The 19,436-nt window shown below is 38.3% G+C and overlaps 1 protein-coding gene across 1 annotated transcript in view; it reads left to right on the top strand.

The window, feature by feature from the left end:
• The first annotated feature begins 11,241 nt into the window (after positions 1 to 11,241).
• Positions 11,242 to 19,436, top strand: part of LOC139201473 (solute carrier family 23 member 2) — a 29,810-nt gene continuing 21,615 nt past the window's right edge. Inside the window, exons 1-2 of the mRNA XM_070830798.1 lie at positions 11,242 to 11,313; positions 18,542 to 18,694. Of these exons, the coding sequence (XP_070686899.1) occupies positions 11,242 to 11,313; positions 18,542 to 18,694 (225 nt within the window). The remainder of the gene's footprint in view (positions 11,314 to 18,541; positions 18,695 to 19,436) is intronic.

The raw sequence follows: 19,436 nt of genomic DNA, 5'->3' as shown, positions 1-19,436 counted from the left end.
AGTAAATAGTGTGTAGCTGACCATCACCCACAGATCATTAAGTTGAGGCTACAGTTTTTTCTTGTCTGCCCACAAGTAGTAGTAGTCATTTTATATTCATTTAATTTCTTACTTGTCGTGCATGTTAAAATAGAACTGCTTCTAATGATGATGGTTGAGGAACTGAAATTTACTCTAAACTCTACCCATTAGGTCCAGAGTGAGCTAATGTTTGTTAAATGGCTAAAAAGTCAATGTATCAAAACTGGGTCAGTCAAACTCACTGAGGCCTGAAGCCATGTGTGTTGACCAGTGGTCTCTCTCTCTCTCTCTCTCTCTCTCTCTCTCTCTCTCTCTCTCTCTCTCTCTCTCTCTCTCTCTCTCTCTCTCTCTCACACACACACACATACAGTTATCTGTTACAGTTCAGTTATCTCCACTGTACAACCCTGGGTCAGAGCAGAAAATGTGTTTGTCAGTGCGAGGGCTAAATCGATTGTTTCCCATGGTCCACATATTTGTTTGTGTCAATACTGAGTTTGTGTGTTAGAAAGAGATGCAGGGTGGAGATTGTGAATGTGCTTAAGTGTAAACAAAAAACAAACAAACACCAGGAAGGAGGAAACCTGATTTACTTTAGATTGAGGTAACATGCCAGGGGGAACCGTTCTGTGATTGTCTATGTGTTTTTGTGACAGTTCACCTTTCTACTGGCTTTCTGGCTCTCAGTTAGCACTGAGGATGGAGTATTAGTTGTGCTGTGTATGTAGCCAGTGACAAAACGAGACACACATATATACACACATTCTCAATATCAATAGTCTCTCTCTCTCACAGACACACACACACACACACACACACACACACTTACAAACCCACAGGGCCACTATCACTTGATGTACTTCCTGTGCCAGTGGAAAATAAGTAGATAACTGTTAACACACACACACACACACACACACCCAAGAGTACGCACAACTTTGCTGACACACAAACCCACTTCCATCCATGTGGCTAGCCAGCTTCTATTAGCCACAAGGCTACAACTTAGCACTTCACTCCTGCCTCTGTGAACTTACATAAATGCTGCGCCATTAGAGAACTAGTCTTACCTGAAATGTTGATAAGCAGCACCTCATCGCTGTGTCCCTCCTTCACTTCACTGAGAAGGAAATGAAAGTCAATGCACTGCCCACATTCTGTCCATATCTACATCTGCTTCAAGAAATGCCACCATTTTTTGCCCATTGGTCATTCTGGATTCACTGTTGTGCCGTGCTGTTGAGTAGATGACTCCAAAGATATGAATTAAATTGTTCAGCAATGTACAGTGATTTTAACTGTGCAGTCTCTCACCATAATCATTCATTCTTTTCAAGAAATAAAACAAGAGCAAGGCACAGAAATATTCAGTGTTTCAGTTACCAATGTAAGAAGCATTGCAGTGCAATGGTCTAATCATATATCTTCATTCTGGTGTTATACAGTGTAATGGCAAACATAATAATCCCAAACTTTACAATATAGGATGTTTGGTTTGTGACTTTAGCTGGTTTAGAGCAGCCTGACAAACAAATAATCACTTCTGAAGTTCAACACACACTGGCAGCATAGCATCATTTGACATTCATTAACACACACTGCGGTGGCCATGATGTACAGACTTTAGAAGCAAATATAATAAAAATGTATGTTTTTTCTGAGGAGTTGATGTACGTCTCTGCTAGGAAACAAGGAAGGCGGCGTATCCCATTGAGCTGACGTGCTTTAATTCAGGACCACTGCAGACCAGTTTACCAGCAGGCCTTAAATAGGCCATCACATCTCATAATGTTTATACATTTATATATACATATATTATAATGGTTACTCAGAGTTTCTCTTAGAACAACAGCTAACATGGTAAATACTGCAGTCATCACACATAAGGACAGTGTGATAGTTATGAATAGGTTCATTCTTCCGAGATCTACAATGGTCTAAATCCAATGGTCTGAGTGTCGGATTACCTCAGATAATCTTGCACTGCTGTGAGATGTAATGACCTCAAGGGGATACGGCTACAGATTAGGATTTACCGTGTCCGTCCTGTGAATGCACCTTTGTAAACCCTGACCTCTGCATGAATGGGGTGTGTGTACTCGATGAAAGGGTTAAGGGACCTAAACAAACAGGGAATTTGTGTATGCTTTGATACTCACTCTTTTCATTGGAAAAATAGGCACATCGTTTATGCAGACATGAGTATGGATTTCATTGGAGGAGTGTGTTTATTTGTAGGAGATAAAGGCGCTGTACACCTCTCATAGGTGTTATTCTGACTAGGTAGACCTCTTAGGATGAACTAAATTCACCAAACTGTGTGTACTAAAACACGGATTTTATCTTTTTAACTTCAGTTGAGACATTCCATTGTTGTATTACATGTTGTCATCACAAGACACATGTAAATGTAAATGTTACCTACCTCCATACTACATAGGCTATGGAAGTAATGTGTTCACAAAATTATGTGTAATTAAAACAGCCATAATATGTGTATATCCCACAAAGGGAATGCAAAAGAGATAAAAAGGAAAACACATCCTCGGATGGAGGTGAAGCAGAGGATCTTTCAACAATACACGTGAAAGTACATTCATGTCTTTTATGCTGATTTCAAGTTCATGTCATTTCAAAGTTGCCATGATTGCCACCTTAAAGGATGTGTAAGCGTAATATTTAACCTTCACATAAACCTTCCTCGCATTCATGCAACCATCTTCAGTTCTTCAGGTTTCATTCTGCTGGGAAATTGCTTGAGGGCTCCCTTTCAAAGCATTTCCAACACTCTTCACTCACTTTAAGTAAGTAACTTTGATTAAATAAGTCTATATGAGTGCAGGTTTTACTCATATGAAGAACCCACAAGGAGAGAGGGGAGGTCTGAAATAAATAAAGACATGATTATATCAACAGAGCTGGCAAGACGCTGCACATGGCCTCATGGAGACCATCTAGTTCTTGTCAGCTATGTACTTGATGTTCATTATGACATATAAGCGTGCGGTCTCATTCTTCATCCACCATTTTGAAACGCTTGCACTTAAGCAGACACACACAGGAGATACCAATCAAAGTCTGTCAGGGATCAGCAGTACCTGGGACAAGGTCTATTCCAGCGAGACAAGTGAAAACACCTGTGTGGTTGTGCCTTAGCTATGGTTGGAAATTTTGGTTTGTGCACAACTTTAGCTCTTCCATCCCCTAAATCTGGCACCAGATGTGATGTTGGACTTGTTTATTTCTAACCAGCAGAGTGATTGTGTCTCTGTGCATTCAGCAGAGTGAGAGTGTCACTCACTGGTGTGGAGATACCACCATCTTGTGGACAAAGAGTTTACAGCCCTGTAACTGCTCACAGCTTTCCACGATTGTTTGTGGTATGGTAAGCCTTATGTTGAAAGCTATTTCACAGAAAATCAGTTCTGCTTAGTGAATCCATGTGATTCAACATTGCACTGTGAAAGAATTTTAGTTAAGACACAAGACGGTTTTGATTTAATCCACACAAATACCTACAATACAGCACATAGACTGATTCTAGGGGGTGAATACACCTGTGCTTCCTTTACTTTGACTATAATATAACATAATTCTAATTATACATGTGTGAAAAGTTGTATCTGACAGTGGAATCATTATTATCTAAGTATAATCAACATGAAAGAGCATATTTTAGTCTGGGCACTTTACCTGATAGTAAATTAAAGGTCCTGATCAGGGTTTAAAAACTGTTTCATTATATGGTCTTTGGGAAATAATGGTTTTCTAAAATAGGGGAGAGCAGGACTGGTTGTCTCACAGGTTGGTTATCACACTGGTTATTACTGTGACATCCATTAGATGTTACCTTCATAATGCGTTGTTATGAAACTATGGCTCTAATAATAAAAGCTTGATTTCTTTCCAACACTGTAAATTATTTCATTTTATTTCTCAGTACAAAGAATAATTCGAACAAATAATCATGACTCACATTCATTCATGAGTTGGTGTCTCAAGCTCAAGAACACTGAAAGTCATAAATGTTTTTAAAAATGAAATTTTTTCTTGATTGAAATCTCTTTCATTGTGACACCCAACTCCATGAGGGGGTTGGTTGTCAAAATGAATAAGGAAGAATGACTATTGTAAGATGTGTTGATCCTGAGCTGTTTGAAATGTCATGTGCTGCTGACAGTGTTTCCTTTGGCGTTGCAGATTAGATTTCCGCATAGTTGTCATAGACAACCGGGGAAGTCCATAATGTAGAGCGACGTCAAAGAAATTAACTGGAATCAAATGTTTTGTATGTTAAAGCAAAAGTACTAGTCAGGTGATCCATCAGAGGAATGTTGCTCTTTTGCTAAACAATGAATAAAAGACTTTCATTTCCTCCTATAGTGACAGAGGGCCACACAAAAAATAATAACATAAAGTTTCCTCTACCACTGAAAGGGACTGGATGGGCACTCAAACAACAAGCAACAAACCACTGCTTGCTTAGGGGATTTTTTTTTTTTGCACAGGGATTTTTTGTGTAGCCCAGTGTGCTTATGAATCACAAAACAATGGAAGAGATAATGGAACCAGTTGGTTCAGCTGAGATCAATTAGCTGGACGGTCACATGAAATGTGGTGAAAACTTGGCCGGTCACAGTTTGATTAAGCATTCTGATCATTGTTGCCACATGTCCTGTCTCTTTTTACTACGCTGGCTGGTTAAAGGTAAGAGCTAAACAATGTGATAAACAATAGTTCATGTTCACTCTAGTTATTCTCCCTTCTTTCTCTCTTTATACATTCTAACTTTGAGCAAATTTGAATTACAAGCACTGTACAAATTCTGTCCTACAAATATTTAAGCTATACTTCAAGAGCTAGTTTAGAATGAATGCAACCTTTTACTTTAATTGGGCTTCAAGGCTATTAAATGTTCGTTTGGCGATTTGGGGAAGCCAAAGCCAGCCAAGAAATCACAGATCCATAACATTTGATTTTTTGGTACGGCTTTGAAAAATGAAATGTACTTTGTTAATTGAGCTAAGACTTGGATAGTTAGGCTAGCTATTTCCCTGTTTTCATCTTTATGCTAAACTGTAATGATGGCTGCTGGCTTTATAATGGATGGACATTTCAAATTATGGATTAATTTTGTTGCTCAACTGTGGATTCAGGAGGTCTGGAACAAGGTGGTATTGAAAATCCGACTCTCAGGAGAATGTGGAGGGCTGGCAAGTAGATACAAAAGTAAATGAAGGAGAAAAACACATTGTTCAAAGACAGCAGGATCATTTTACCCAGAAAGCAAAAAACTTTTATTAAACTAGGAAGCCAGCCTAGAAATAAAAGAGAGGGAAAGTTTGTAGCTGAACTATTTTGTTTGCATTTGACAATACAGTCCTTTTTCATCATGTCAGAGGTGCTTCACTCATGACTGATAAGACCACTAAGGCAACCGATCTTCTGACACCTTGGCAGTTGAGTGCGAAACTGTATGAGCTGTACAGTGTGTTTGTACAGTGTGTACAGTTTGTGTTTGAAGGTTTGTATGGGAGTATACAGGCTCCTCCTACAGCAAAGCCTTGCTTTATCTCTGACACGCTTTGTTTTAGCTACTTGTAATGGATACTGAGAGCGTGATCTTATCAGCATGCACTTTTTTGGCTCTTTTGTACTCACCACAGGTTTCTCCCAAACTGTAGACAGTGCATTGAAAACTTACATTTGCAGCATTGAGATGTGAATTTTATCCGCCCCGCCAAGCTAAAACCTGCCGCAAGGGACCCCCCACAAAGGTGCCTCTCCAGTGGGATACCAGAGGGTGAGCGCACGTTACATTTACTAGTTACCACCAAAAGTGGAATTATAGTTACATGTTACAAAGTGTAAATTCACTCCCTAAACTGTGCTGAGTACTGTGTTTACGTGTGTCTGAGTTGCTAAGGGAAGCTTAAGTTAGGCAAATTAGATCCGATCCGCCCCTGACTGATTTACAGGCATTGCTTGTGTGCTGCCATTGAGCTTTGCCTCTGATTACAATAAAAAAAGGCCTGGACCAGGTTAACAAAGCAAACCACTGAAACAATGCTACAGTTATAAATCACACCCAAAATAAACAAGTCACTGTAGAAGAAGTAATGTAAATGAGCCAATGGGACACAGCAGTAGAGAGGTTCTTTTTATCCAAAGTTATCAGCAGGAACAACTTTGATCAGAGTTCATGGATCTTAAAACATGGTGATAAAACCATATGTACCTTTGTAGGCGTGTCATTATCCAAGATTAAGTTCAGGTCTGCTTACAAGACATCATACCATCACCATGTTATGATGGTTATTCAATTCAAGTCACTCTTGTTTTTGCAATTCTCTAATAATTATTGACATGGCTAGTTTCAGTTTAGTTTGAAGAAAATATATGAACATAAATGTACATAGATATTTTGAAACAAATATAAACTTTTGGGGGCATTTGAAACCTTTATTAGAAAGCACTATTAGAGATATGACAGGAATAAAGGTGGAGGGAGATGCATGAAAGGTCCCCAGCCAGAATTGTAGTACATGGTTCTCATCTTAACCCGTAAGTCACGGTCCAATGTATGCAGACATATCAGATGTTTATTTTAGTCATTTTTAATTGAGTAATCTGACTGGGTCCAGATCGATTCAATCTAGTCAGGCCTTCCGTGCTTTTCCTGAGGGTCTGTGCCAGAGGGAATGGTTTAGGTGAGTTAAGGTGAGGTACATGGGCTGAAATAGCTTGATTTGTGGCACATCCTACTGTTGCTGGTGTTGTATTCTGGTCTCGCTGGATTGATTAGAACAATAAGTATTTGGCTGGAGTTGGGGAAAAAACCATGGTCATAGCAAAAGAGTATAAATTAAGCAACAAACCTGCTTCGTTAAGGTTGGGGGAAAAAAAAAAAAAATTGCTGGGAGGAAAAAGGGCACCTATCCGTGTCATATGTGTCGGATGCATTGTCCACACATCATCCACCGTGACCTTCCTTTTGAAGTTTTGCTCCATTATCAGGAGATCATGTTACCTCCCACTATGTCAATAAAGGTTAATTTTAGTTGTACTTAACAGGACAGTAAGACATGGGACAGCAGCTACAGTACTGTGAGAACTCTTTTTCTTTGGAGTGTGTCACAAGGGTCCATGGTTCATCAGAGCTCTGACCAGCTCTTTCAAAGGATATCCTTAGACACGTTTCATTGGTTAGTGAGGACCAGATCTGTATAAGTGGTTGATAACATATTGCTCCATGAGATTTCTGCAGTTACTTTTGTTACTAGCTCCTCTAAATTCAAGTTTTGAATCTTTAAAAAACTGCGTGGTATCTGAATGATATTTTATATCAAATATATTGTATGTAGGCCTGCAGTAGGCCTATCTGATACTTGTCAGTTCTTTCGCAATCCGATACGGACCGACTGAGCTTTATTGAGATTTCAAAATAAAGCTAACTTTCTCAGGTTGGATGCATTCCCACCTCTTTGGTCTTAGGTGAAATACTCACCAAGACATTGTTGTGAACTGTGAGAGTGAACTGTGAGAGTCTGAAGGTACAAAGAACCCTTTCAGTGCAAGTAGTACCATGTCAAATCCCACAGACACTGCTGTGCTGAATTTCAACAGCAACTTTGTAAACTCTGTTGGCAGGAAAGTGGGATCATCTAGGGAGAAGGAGTTATGAATATGTAAACGATAAGAATGAATTACTTACTTCTGTGACAACTGGTGTTTCTGTGGAGCTAAAACAGATATAAGTGACTATTTTGCACATGAACATAAAAGTTCTACTGTAATTAGTTATAGTTATAATTTTCAAAGACCTTGGGAAATACAGACCATGACCGCAGGGCCTCTTTGTGGTGATGATGTAGGTACATGACAAAGTCATAAATAAGAAAATCAAAGCGTGGCTGTCCTAGCAGAACATGAAATGCCTTTGATGTTCAAGTTGGCGCAGACATTCATCCTCACTCCAGGCAACGTTTCTAAGGGGAAGAGTCAAAAGCTGTTGCATCTTCTTTGACCCAGCTCTACGGGTTGCCATAGAACATGATATACACATGTCTCAGTGGTGCAGTGGCTTTTCATGCCTCTGTGTAAGAGCGAGAGACAACATCTAAACACACATTTAAACATAAAAAGCTAAAGCTTCTTATAACATCAAAGTGATGGAGTGATAACGCTGGAAGTAGAGTTTCTACTCAGACAAATGTATACTTACTGTGGCCTGCAAAATAAACATCACACAGCAGAGGGGCAGTAAACATTTCAATACATGAGGCCTTTGTCCTTATCAGATCGAGCTCCACATTTAACATGAAAACTAACGTAAAATGAATGAAAAATAATAATTTAGAAACACTGAACACCAACACTGGCAGTAGTGTTACATAACTAGTACACTGACATTTTTTTTTTACTCATGCTCCAATCTCCTCTGCAATTTTCCGTGTAAAGTCTGTTCAAATTCCTCACGTTGTGACATGTGAGCTTATGACTCTCTACATCAAATTTGCATTTTCCAATTACCAAGCATAGAAAAGCATCAGCCCTCAGCTGTTCCTGGCCCAGCAGACACTTTTCTCAATGACTACCACCCTCATGACAAGTCTCCCAGACATGCCATGACACGGGAGTGAATTGGTTCGTCATCCCCTTAGCAAGAAAATTGGTTCCCGTGCGGCATGCGGGACAGTGATGTTAAACATATGTTCGTTTTTACATACACACAGTAGGCCTATATCCAGTTCCTGAGTAGCAGTGGTAACAGGAACAGGTTAGATAACAGCTTTTGGGTCAAGTGAGGTTTCAAATGTGGGCAAATTTCAAAGTCTAAAGGATGAATTAAAGGTTTAGAAAAGGCTAACATCCAGAAAATGTTAAGTAGTTGTAATATGAGGGGACAAGACCTCAAGCCCCATTCAGTCACATTTCACAAGCCAACTATGAAATTGATGATCAGGCACATTAGAGGCATGCAAATATACTCCCGTGCGTTTCCCGTGATGTATTTATCATAGTATACCCCCTCTAAAATGTTAATTAACTGTAAGGGGGGGAGTATATGGTATTTAGTTCCTTCCTAAGTGTACAGTAAGGGTCATTATTGGTACAACATGAAACAGTAGATTTGAACTTGGTGATATATGTTTTTCTTTTTTTAATTTAGTAAGATTCATTGCCAATAATTTACCTGGCAAACTAAATTTCTTATTTATATAATATCATCAAAGTATCAAAATATCATTAATGGACCTGTATTCAAGTCACACAACCTGTATTTTGTAATTGTTTTAAGAAACTAAATTGTAGCCAGTCAGTCCTACATTTTTCCTGTCTCTGTTTATGTGCATGTAGAAGAATGCAGACTGATTGAAAAGGCACTTAAACACTTAAAACGTTTTCAGTCAGTCTGCATTCTTCTAACATGCACATAAACAGAAAGATGATGAAATAGTACTGGTGCATGAGATGTTTGGTCCTCAAATGTTCCCCTGATCAGAAGGCACTGTGCTTAGTGAAGTCTCCACATATCCTGTTATTTTGACGGTATTGAATATTGATAACCAACCAACCAACCAAAGTTATTTACTTTATTAACATTTTTAACAGAAATGAGGTTGCGCATTAGGTCATCACTCATTTGCAAGATAATTTAGCAATATAAGTATATATATATTTTTTTTACCAAATTCATTTTCTTTTTGACAATTAGTCATCATAAAGTCACCAAATCTGCAGTTTTAAATTGTTAAAAAAAAAGGGGTCTTTTTATAGGCTTTTCATACAAACCCATGCAATATGATGGGCTTCAGAACTAATGGAAAAGAAACCCTGTCAACTAAAAGAAACATTGTTAATGAATTCATCTACCAAATCACAACATGTTGATATCCGCTCATATGGACTAAAACGTTATAAACAGGGCAGATCATGGTCTTGGTTTAATATTGTAAAGGTCCAAATCGACCTGAGGCACAGTAGTATTCAACCAAAACTATAATATTTCCCCAACTCCAATGAAAGTGCTTTTGCTGCCTGCAACCAGGTTTGAACTCAGCACACTGCTTGTGTGCTGTGCAAATGTGTGAACATGATCCAGTTCTGTTTCCTATCAAAATTTGTAGAATACATACATACATACATACATACATCAAGGCCTTGGTTAAATGTTAAAGTAAACTGGTCCGGTCTCTTGAATCACTTTTTTTATTTAACCAAATAGAACCAAACAGAACCAGAACAAAGTGGCTATAATGTTACAAGAGAGGCTATTAGCCTATTGAAAAAATGGACTTATGTCGGTGTATATTTTGCTGATACATGCAGTATCAACATTTAGCAACGTGGCAAACGTTAAGTAACAATGCAAACAAGTCAAAAAACAGGCAGCATAAAGTAACAGGGAACAGATAACAATAATAGTGGTGGTACAGGAAGATACCAAAGAAATTACCAGGTAAAAGCAGGCTGACAAAAGTTTTTAATGAAGTTTTAGAAGTTGTAAAACAATATCAAATATACAGGAAGCTGGAGGCGGACGAACTGAACGCAGAGTTTTGTTCTACAGCAACGAATGATTAACGTGACTTAATGTGAATCAGCGAGCACAATGATCTGCTGGGCACATGCACTGAAACTAATTACAATGTCAGCCAGATTAAATGTAAAGTTTCACAGTGTGGCACGTGATGACACGGTGCCCATTGTAGTGTTGGTGAACTACTTAACACATATATATATATATAAAAAAAAGATAAAAGAGCTAAGACTCAAATCAAACACCAGAGGTTTATCCCCTGAAATCCTACACAATGACACGTATCCCCAAAGGTTGTTAACTCCAAACTTTTGATAAGAGAAGGCCATCTTCATGGGTATGACAAATCAAAGTTTCATGTGACAAACGTGCTTGTCTTCTCTCACAGGATCCATCGTCACACAACAGCAGGCACATGACCATAACTTAGTGTAAATAAGCTTAGCAACAGACCAGAGACCTTTCAGAGCTGGAGAGGAGATTGAAAATCGACAGAGACACTCTCCTCTTGGCGGTGATACTCTGTTTCCTTGGTGATGTGAGGCGGTTGTTCACATTGCCACCTTAGGTCTGCGGTCAGTCAGAGTTTTACTGCCACCGTGTGTGTTAGAGTGTCTGTGTGGAGTCCACTTCGATCCTCACAAGCAGCCACACGCCACCTGGCCTCGTTTAGAACAATGCATTTTACCACAGAGGAGAAAATAGAGCTGGGACTCAATGAGAAGGGGACTGTCAATCCTGCATTCGGGGTAAGTCTAGAGTGACCTGAACTATCTCTCAATTCTTCAGTCCAGCTTTGTGACACAAACAAAATCAAAGTGTCAAATGCAAATCTAGTTAATATGAATAATTACAAAGAAAATGGCTTTTTTTGATTTTCATTTTTTTACTTTTCCTTACCAGGATACAAAGAAGTACAGTTCTATTTTCTTACATTGCAGCAGTAAGAGTTAAACGTAAGCCACTGTGGAATGTGAAAAGTATGCACACTTACTGTAGTACTATGGGGCAAAGATCAGTCTGCAGTGTAGTCGAAATGGATCAAAGAACTAAAACTAGAAATTGTCTTTAATAAAACAATGGAAACAGAAACAGAGACTGAATAAAGGGTTTTGACGCGGGGGCCTGTATTTTGTTTGTGTGTGTGAACTGTAAAAAGGTCTGGCTGCATGGGGTGTGCAAGTGTACACAGCTGAGTTGGGATGATGTTTCCGCTTTTTCTCCACATCTAACTTAACTGAAGAATTTGGAAAAATGGGTAAACCAAACAAACTGCAGCTGGGTGAACATGTCAGGCTGTTAACATCTGCAAAATATGTAGTGCAGGCAAAGGCAAGGAGCCTCATTTATTATTATTATAATCCTTGTATTGTATAGTGCCTGACACTCCTATACAAAGGCCCAACAAGAAACCACCAGCATACAATTAATCCAAAGATGTTGAATTAGGGTTTATATGTTTAATAAATCAAGCTTAGTGACTTTGGCATCTAGATCAAGTTTTCATAATTCATTTGTAGGCTTTGGTCATGTAAATACATTTCACAAGAACCTTTTTATGACTTTTTCTTCCGGCTTTTTTTGGGGGTTAAATGTGTTTGACTCGTGCTTCAGTGTGCTCTCCGTAAGATGCATCTAAAACTAAGTCTGTTTCTTGATGTTGCTCGATCTTTTCAGGCAACTTTGGAGCACATCTCCTCTACTTTGGGGAGATGTGTTTATTTAAGAGCTTAATCGTCTATTATAACAGTTGTGTATGCTAGAAAAACGCTTACGATTTTCAAGAACAAAAACTTGGAAAAGACGGGCTATGTTGCATTTCAAATGAATATAAGGTGCATCATCCCAGTGGCAGATATCCTTATCTAATGGAAGATTAAATTTACCGTCTTGAAAAGCATATTTAGTGGCTTTTTAAAGATTTTCTGCAGCGTTCAGTGTTAAAAACATCAAACGGATATAGCATGTGGAAAAATAACAGCAGTCACTAATTCAAACTAATAATAGCAGATAACTGATTCAATCCATAATAAAATGGAAACAGATAAGAATAAAATGAAGCTAAACAACTTAATCAAATGCAACTAATCTTATTTTTCTTAGATACTTTTATTCAGTGATATGTTGATTTAAGATTTTATTAATATTGAATTATTTTGTATTTGTGTGTTTGTCCATCATTGTGTACCGTACATATACTGCAGGTCCCTGGGTTGTAATTTTATTACTTTTAATATCTGCTACACAGAACCTCTTTTCTACCAGGGTTACATTTAGAGCTCACAGAGAAAAGCAACTGAAGAGAAAGAAAATGTGTTTTTGACATTTTTCTTACTATTATACAAGTGAGCTTTTGTTTGTCGGTGCAGCTTTGAGTCCAGGGGAAGTCCATTTAGGGTTTCAGGTATCAGAAGATAGAGGCCAAACTCCAAAAACAAAGGCTGGCTTCATGCGATACAAACTCTCAGCATGCAAAAACCAAACAGCAAAGGTACAAAAGGGGATAAAGAAATTTTAAAGAACAGTCATTGTGCTAAAAAAAAGTCTTAAGCCTTAAATTGGGTTTAGGATAGATGCAGAGAGTAAGTTTCATTAGAAATATCCAATTCAATATCCAATTCAAAACTTTGGAAGATAAGAATTTCTTGTATTGTGGGTATGTACATCATGATATTAGTAGGTTGATGGCAGGTTTTAATAAGTAAAATATATGTTTGATATTTAAAATAGAGATACTGGTTTAGCTATCAAAGTAAGGCCAGCACAGAAGAAGTCATGGCAACAGCAAGAGCAGAGCACATTACACATTAGCTAAGGTAAACGGGCAAAAATGGTGAGTTGTTGCAGAATTTGCTATTGGCTTCTTTTAGCGCCTGAGTAGACTTGACCTCAGTTTGAGGTTAGATGCTGCCCTGGCAAGTTGAGTGATGAGTGCTGTTTGAGGAATCTATGACAAACAGTGCACTCCCTGACTTAATCAAAAACATTTCATATTGTACTTTCAAGCAACAGCAACAGGCTGCTGGGAATGGGCAACTGTCTGTGAATACTAACTTTGAAAAATCAGAAAGGAGCAGAAAAGAAGATAATGGCTCAGTGAGGGATGGAATGAGCCAACCTATTGGCCTCTAGAACAACCAGGGAAAGTACATTGCCACTGATTTATACTTTCTTACTTTCTTACTTACTCTCTGATAGCACCCTAATAAAACTGAGACGGATTCAACTTTGTGCTTATAGTTTCGAAAGTGGCATTTATTTAAAAAAAAAAAAAAAAATCAAAAATGTGTTGCTCTAGACAGAGTGTCCCTCTTAATCTGGATAATCCATAGAAAACACAATCAAACGTTTTCATACATGGGACTGTTTCTAGACAGTAGTTCAAAGTAAAACTGTTCACAAACAGATCTGCTGATTATCCAGAATAACAGGGACACTGTTTCTGGAATGTTTCTTTTGATTTTGTTTACGAGAAAGAAATGAACCAAAGACATTACGTAGAATCAGAGACAGCCTAGAACAAACAAAAGCACAAAGCAGTCATTTAGGTGAACTGTCCCTTTGTCCAAAGGATGTAGTACAGAGAGCATTCCCACCGCTGGTGGCTCCCTCCACTCGCATGACCTCCTCTTCTGAGATTATTAGAGTGGAGGAGGGTATCCACTAGATGGAAGCAAATGGCCATGTAACTGCTGAAGTCAATGTCCGTGTCCACTACCTGCTGAGAATGTTTGACATGGGAGTAAATCAAAGACAGAGACATAATGTGGTGCAGATGGATCCACATTCGCATTTCTTTCTCTGACATGTGACTGGGATGTGCACAGCAAGACGACATGTGGCTTACATTCATTGGGGTCTGGATGTTATCTTGTGTACTGGCTTCAGTGTGTAACATTTGAGGCATTCAGCTGAGCTTTAAGTGCCAACACACTTCAGCACAGTGGTGTACTGGCCTTGCGGCATACGAGGACAAATCCCAGTGAGACACAACATTAGGCCATTCAGTAATATCTGTGTGTCTGTCAGTCTGCGAGTATGTTCTGGGAGCTCACTTTAGTGACCTGAGCCTTTAGCCTTTAGCTCAGTGTTCAACTGAGCAGCATAATAAACAAACTGGTGCTGGGTGCTGGGTTGGTATTTTGGGGTAGAAGAAAGTTTCACTTTCTAATAAATGTATTAATGGTAATGTGTGAACATAGACTGTAAATGAGGCCATATGATGTTTCTTTTTGTTGATTTTGTTGGTGAGGTTGTGGGTCTGTACATGCATATATGTTGAATATCTAATCTAATCTAATCTAACTTCTAAACACTGGACAAAGAAGGCAGGCCAACAGCTTTACGTGACTTTCTGTAGGTTACAGACACAGCAGCGCCTTCTTTACTGACATCTTTACCTGCTACACGCTTTGTAATGTTTGTAATGTAGCTGATCTACTTTGAAGACAAGGTTTTTCATTCTGAACTTAATAATTAATTAAATAAGTTAGTTTCTCCTCATTATGACCTTAGAGTAAATAATCTAAACCATTGCTTGATTACATTCATGTTTAACCAAGGAGTGGCTCCAAAAAATGGTTAGTCAGACTGATTTTGAAAAGTCCTTCTTTTTTTTTTTTTACTGTCGAACTTGCCACAGCTTTGTCTTTGCAATGTCATCTCATATGTCCCCACCTAATCCTTCACCACTTCCACTTAAAACACCTCCCTGAATACCGCTGTCACAATTCAAACACTGGTATCATCCACTAACTTGCTTACTCTTCAAACAGCCACATCCTCAAAGTGTTTGTACAAAACGTTTGGAAAGTGATCTGTCCCATGTGGACTGTCAGAAGGAGCTGACCTCTTTGCATTTGAATGCAGCTCATGAGTTACATGGAGTATCCCATCATGTATACACAAATTAAATGATAGGATACCGAAAACAGAATGTAGAAAGTTTATAGCGTAAATTATATATTGAAGATTGATGTTTTTTCACTACAAATTGACCAAATATGTTTTCTCTTGCTTTTCAGTATTAAGTCATTTTTAACTCCCAAACCAGGCATACTTGCATTTCAGACAGCCACATCATCAAAGTGTTTGTGTAAAACCACAGGAAGCCGAGCTATCCCGCGTGGCCTCTTTAAGGAGTTGACCTCTTTGCATGTGTGTCTCATATATCAGTAATTTATTACTTGAGTAAATAAAGAAAAAGCAACAAAAAACATTTAAACATTTCTGACATAGATTATATAAAATCTTTAATGAATTATATCACAAATGCTTTCCACTATCCACTAGCAAACAAATGTAAAGTAGACCTATTTCCCATAATCTGTGACATATAGTCATTAATCTCGTCTAACATTTGCATTTGAAATCCTTCCTCTGAATGTTAATGTCAAATCTTTTTAATTAGCTTCGGCTGAATCTGTGAGCATGTGATACATGTGGATTTGGTTACATCTATGTGTGGAGTCTCGAGATGCCTTCACTTCCACAAATAAATGTGGTGTTAGGGAATATATATATATATATATATATATATGTATATATGTATTGATGTAATTTCAAAGGGAGAACAGCATGTTTTTTTAATTTATAAACTGGTGAAATTTAGATAGAACAGAAGAGTGTCATGGCTTTTACATTGACAGCTTCACTGTTTTTATAAGATCAAAGAAAGCCATAGTCTTTAGTGTTACATACTTAAACCAGAGGACCACACTGGATATCCATTTGTCTCACTTTTCTCACATTCTCAGTATCTTGTGGTCACTAAAATGATTTAAATGGCAAAAGAATTTCCCCTTTTAAGCCAAAGACTCACCAGTCACCTTCTTCATACCTCGGTTTTAAGGAGTGATAATTTCAGCTACTGTTGCCTTTCTATCATCTCAAACCAGTTTGGCCAGTCCTATAACTGCTGCCATCAACCAGGTATTTTCGCCCAGGGAACTGCAGCTCTGTGGAAATGTTTCTCTTTTTCCCACCATGAACTTCAGCAGAACTTCTTTACTACGCCTACATGTCTAATCACAGTGATTTGTTACCACATGATTGGCTGATTAGATATTTGTGTTAACAGTTTACAGGAAATTGTCAGCTGTTGTGGCATTTTATCAAAGTTCAGAATTACAAGTTAGTTTTGGGGAGAAGTTGATTTCCCACAATGACCTTAAGATATGAAAGATCATGATTTCAGATTTAGATCCTTGCATTTACTTTTAGACACATACATAGACACCAGCAGGTGAAACACACATGCATCTGTGGTAATGTCTCTACGAACATGTTCCACATATATGCTGCATATGTTAGGAACAATCCCTGTGCAGTAAACCTGTAACTCTACTACTAAGTCGAACCACCTTTAGAAATATATTTATAGCATTAAATAGCAGTTGAATGTTCATGTTTTCATATGTTCAGCTTTTGTTGTCTTTGTTAGTTATGTGCATGTATCTGTATGACTCAAGTCCTTGTATGTGTGGCCAATAAAACTGATTCTGATTCTGTTACTTATTATATATAAACAGATGGCAATTAACAAGGGACAACAGGGCTGGGCGCACCATTTAAATCACAGCTGCACAAATGGCAGTTTTACTGGCTTTTTATCACAAACACATGACAAATTTGGCACAATGGACTGGTAGACCAGGCAGGTGATTAGAGGAGGCCACGACGACAGGATACAGACTGTCCTGTTGAATTGACCAAGTCATTGTCTTTTAAGTGGATAATTTGAATTTCAGCATGGACCAGTCACGGAGATAGAAAGTCAAACTCTGTTGTGATATTAGGCTATACAAAAATATATTGAAACTGAACTCAGGGGTGTTGCAACAGAAATAATAGCACCCAGGCTGTCACGAGGCTGCTCTAGCCTTATTTATTGCGCCTGCTTCAGCAATGGCTGTGATTACTATTGCTAGTACAGTCCTTTCTTGCCAGTTGAATTTGTTTAAAGCCTAGACTCAGCCAGTTTCCCCTGGTAATACTACATTTTCATGCACTTTCAAGTTTATACCACCAAAATAATTTGAAAAATATAGCTATATAAAAATATTTGCTGGAAATTATGGTGTAACATGAAACATGGACATGGACGATTTTCAGCATATTTGAATTGCCCTGAACTTCATGTTGAATGATATGATACACACACCTGCATGCATAGGTGGATTATGAGAGAACTGGTCCTTCAGCACAAATGCAAAAAATACAGAAATATCGAATTGTGTAACGTAAGGCAATGTATGCATGTTTGCTAAATCCAGTAAGTTGTTCGCCAGCCCAACAAAGTCAAAGTCAGTTCCCTCATGTCAAAGCCTGATATTGATCTAACCCTCCAGAGTCTTGGGGTAAAATGGTGGTTTTTTACTACTTTTCATTTTACCGTTGTGTTTCCCATTAAAACTGTTTAGCTTGCCTTTCTTTGTGTTTGTGTCTTTGATCCCGGTGGGCGGTCCGTGACTCCGAAGAGTTAAAACAATGACAAGGATCTTGTAATCTTGGTATCTCTATAATCTATATACATGCTGTATATTTGACATAGCTGTAAAAGATCAAAGCTATTGTGTGGGAGGACTGCCTTTATCAACAGTGTCTTTGTAGGTACGGTGCTCACCCCACCTGGCCTCTGCTATCGCCCACATGGATGTTCTAAACGTCACAACTAATTCTGTTGCGTATGGGTCACATTTATGTCTGCCATCTGATCTTAACCGGACCGCCAGCTTTCCCTGAACAACTTCCAGTTTCAAAGACAAGGAAAAAACAAAACCATTAAGAAACCTTTAGCTCTATGAGAGTCCATGGTGTGTGCAGCTTAATGATAAGGTATGTTTGCATTGTAGAGTTGGTGTCCAAATAGTCTGGATGGAATTCAGTAAGAAAACATTGTTTTCTATTTGATGTTGCTTGGATAAATGAAAGTGATGAGTTAATGACTTGTCTGCCTTTGTTGTGCTTCTTTTCAAGGGAAAAGAGTGTGATGAACAGCCACAGCTGACAGTTCATGTTGCGGAACCACACACAGAGGCCCCGGAGGAGAGTGTGGACAAAGGTGTAGATTTAGTTTACTCTCTCAACGACAGGCCGCCTTGGTACCTCTGCATTCTGCTCGGCTTCCAGGTAAATTCATCCAATGGCTTTTTTGGTCCAATTTGATAGCAGTTGCGGTAGGAGGCCTCTAATAATAGTCTAAAACAGCTGAATAGTGCTGCAGAAGTATCACATTTTTAACAGAAGTATGCTGAAACAAACTGACAGACAGTGCAGCCAAGTTAATGATAATCCTCTATGGGCTTGTTACTGCAAAAACACTTTTACTTTGAGTTATTTAATTCAGTGCTAATAGACATAACATTGATTAGTGGAGAAATAATAAATATTGTGTATCTTTATTTGGAGGTTATGAGTAATGTTAATTATACAGTGATGTATTGTAGTATTGTAACTTGAGTGTAATACATGGACAGTATATTGAGCCAAAAACAACTATTTGGAAAAAAAAGATACAGAGTAGTTAGTTTTGTCTCATTCCAGTAAAGGGTTCTATATGTTCAGTAACAATATATTACTGTCATGTTAATATAATACCTTCCTAATTACTGAAAACAACTGAGACTGTCATGTCTGCTGCATATAGACAGTGGTCCTTTTTTGGACAAAGACAAGATGTTAGATGTTAGGATTCTTTTCCACCATCTCCTTTCAAAAGATTTAGCTTTGCTCTCTTCACAAGAACAGCATCTTTTTTTTCTGTTTTGTTCCCTGAAAGCAATCCTGCAGATTTCCCCTAGCTCTTGTCCAGTGACTCTCAGTATAAACTTCAGAGCAAAGGTTCAACTCACAGCACTGATTCTCACCTGGC

The sequence above is a fragment of the Pempheris klunzingeri genome, chromosome 5, assembly GCF_042242105.1.
Source record: "Pempheris klunzingeri isolate RE-2024b chromosome 5, fPemKlu1.hap1, whole genome shotgun sequence".
Lineage (NCBI taxonomy): Eukaryota > Metazoa > Chordata > Actinopteri > Acropomatiformes > Pempheridae > Pempheris > Pempheris klunzingeri.
The sequence above is the reverse complement of the archived record's forward strand: the minus strand, read 5'-3'. Positions and strand labels throughout refer to the sequence as shown.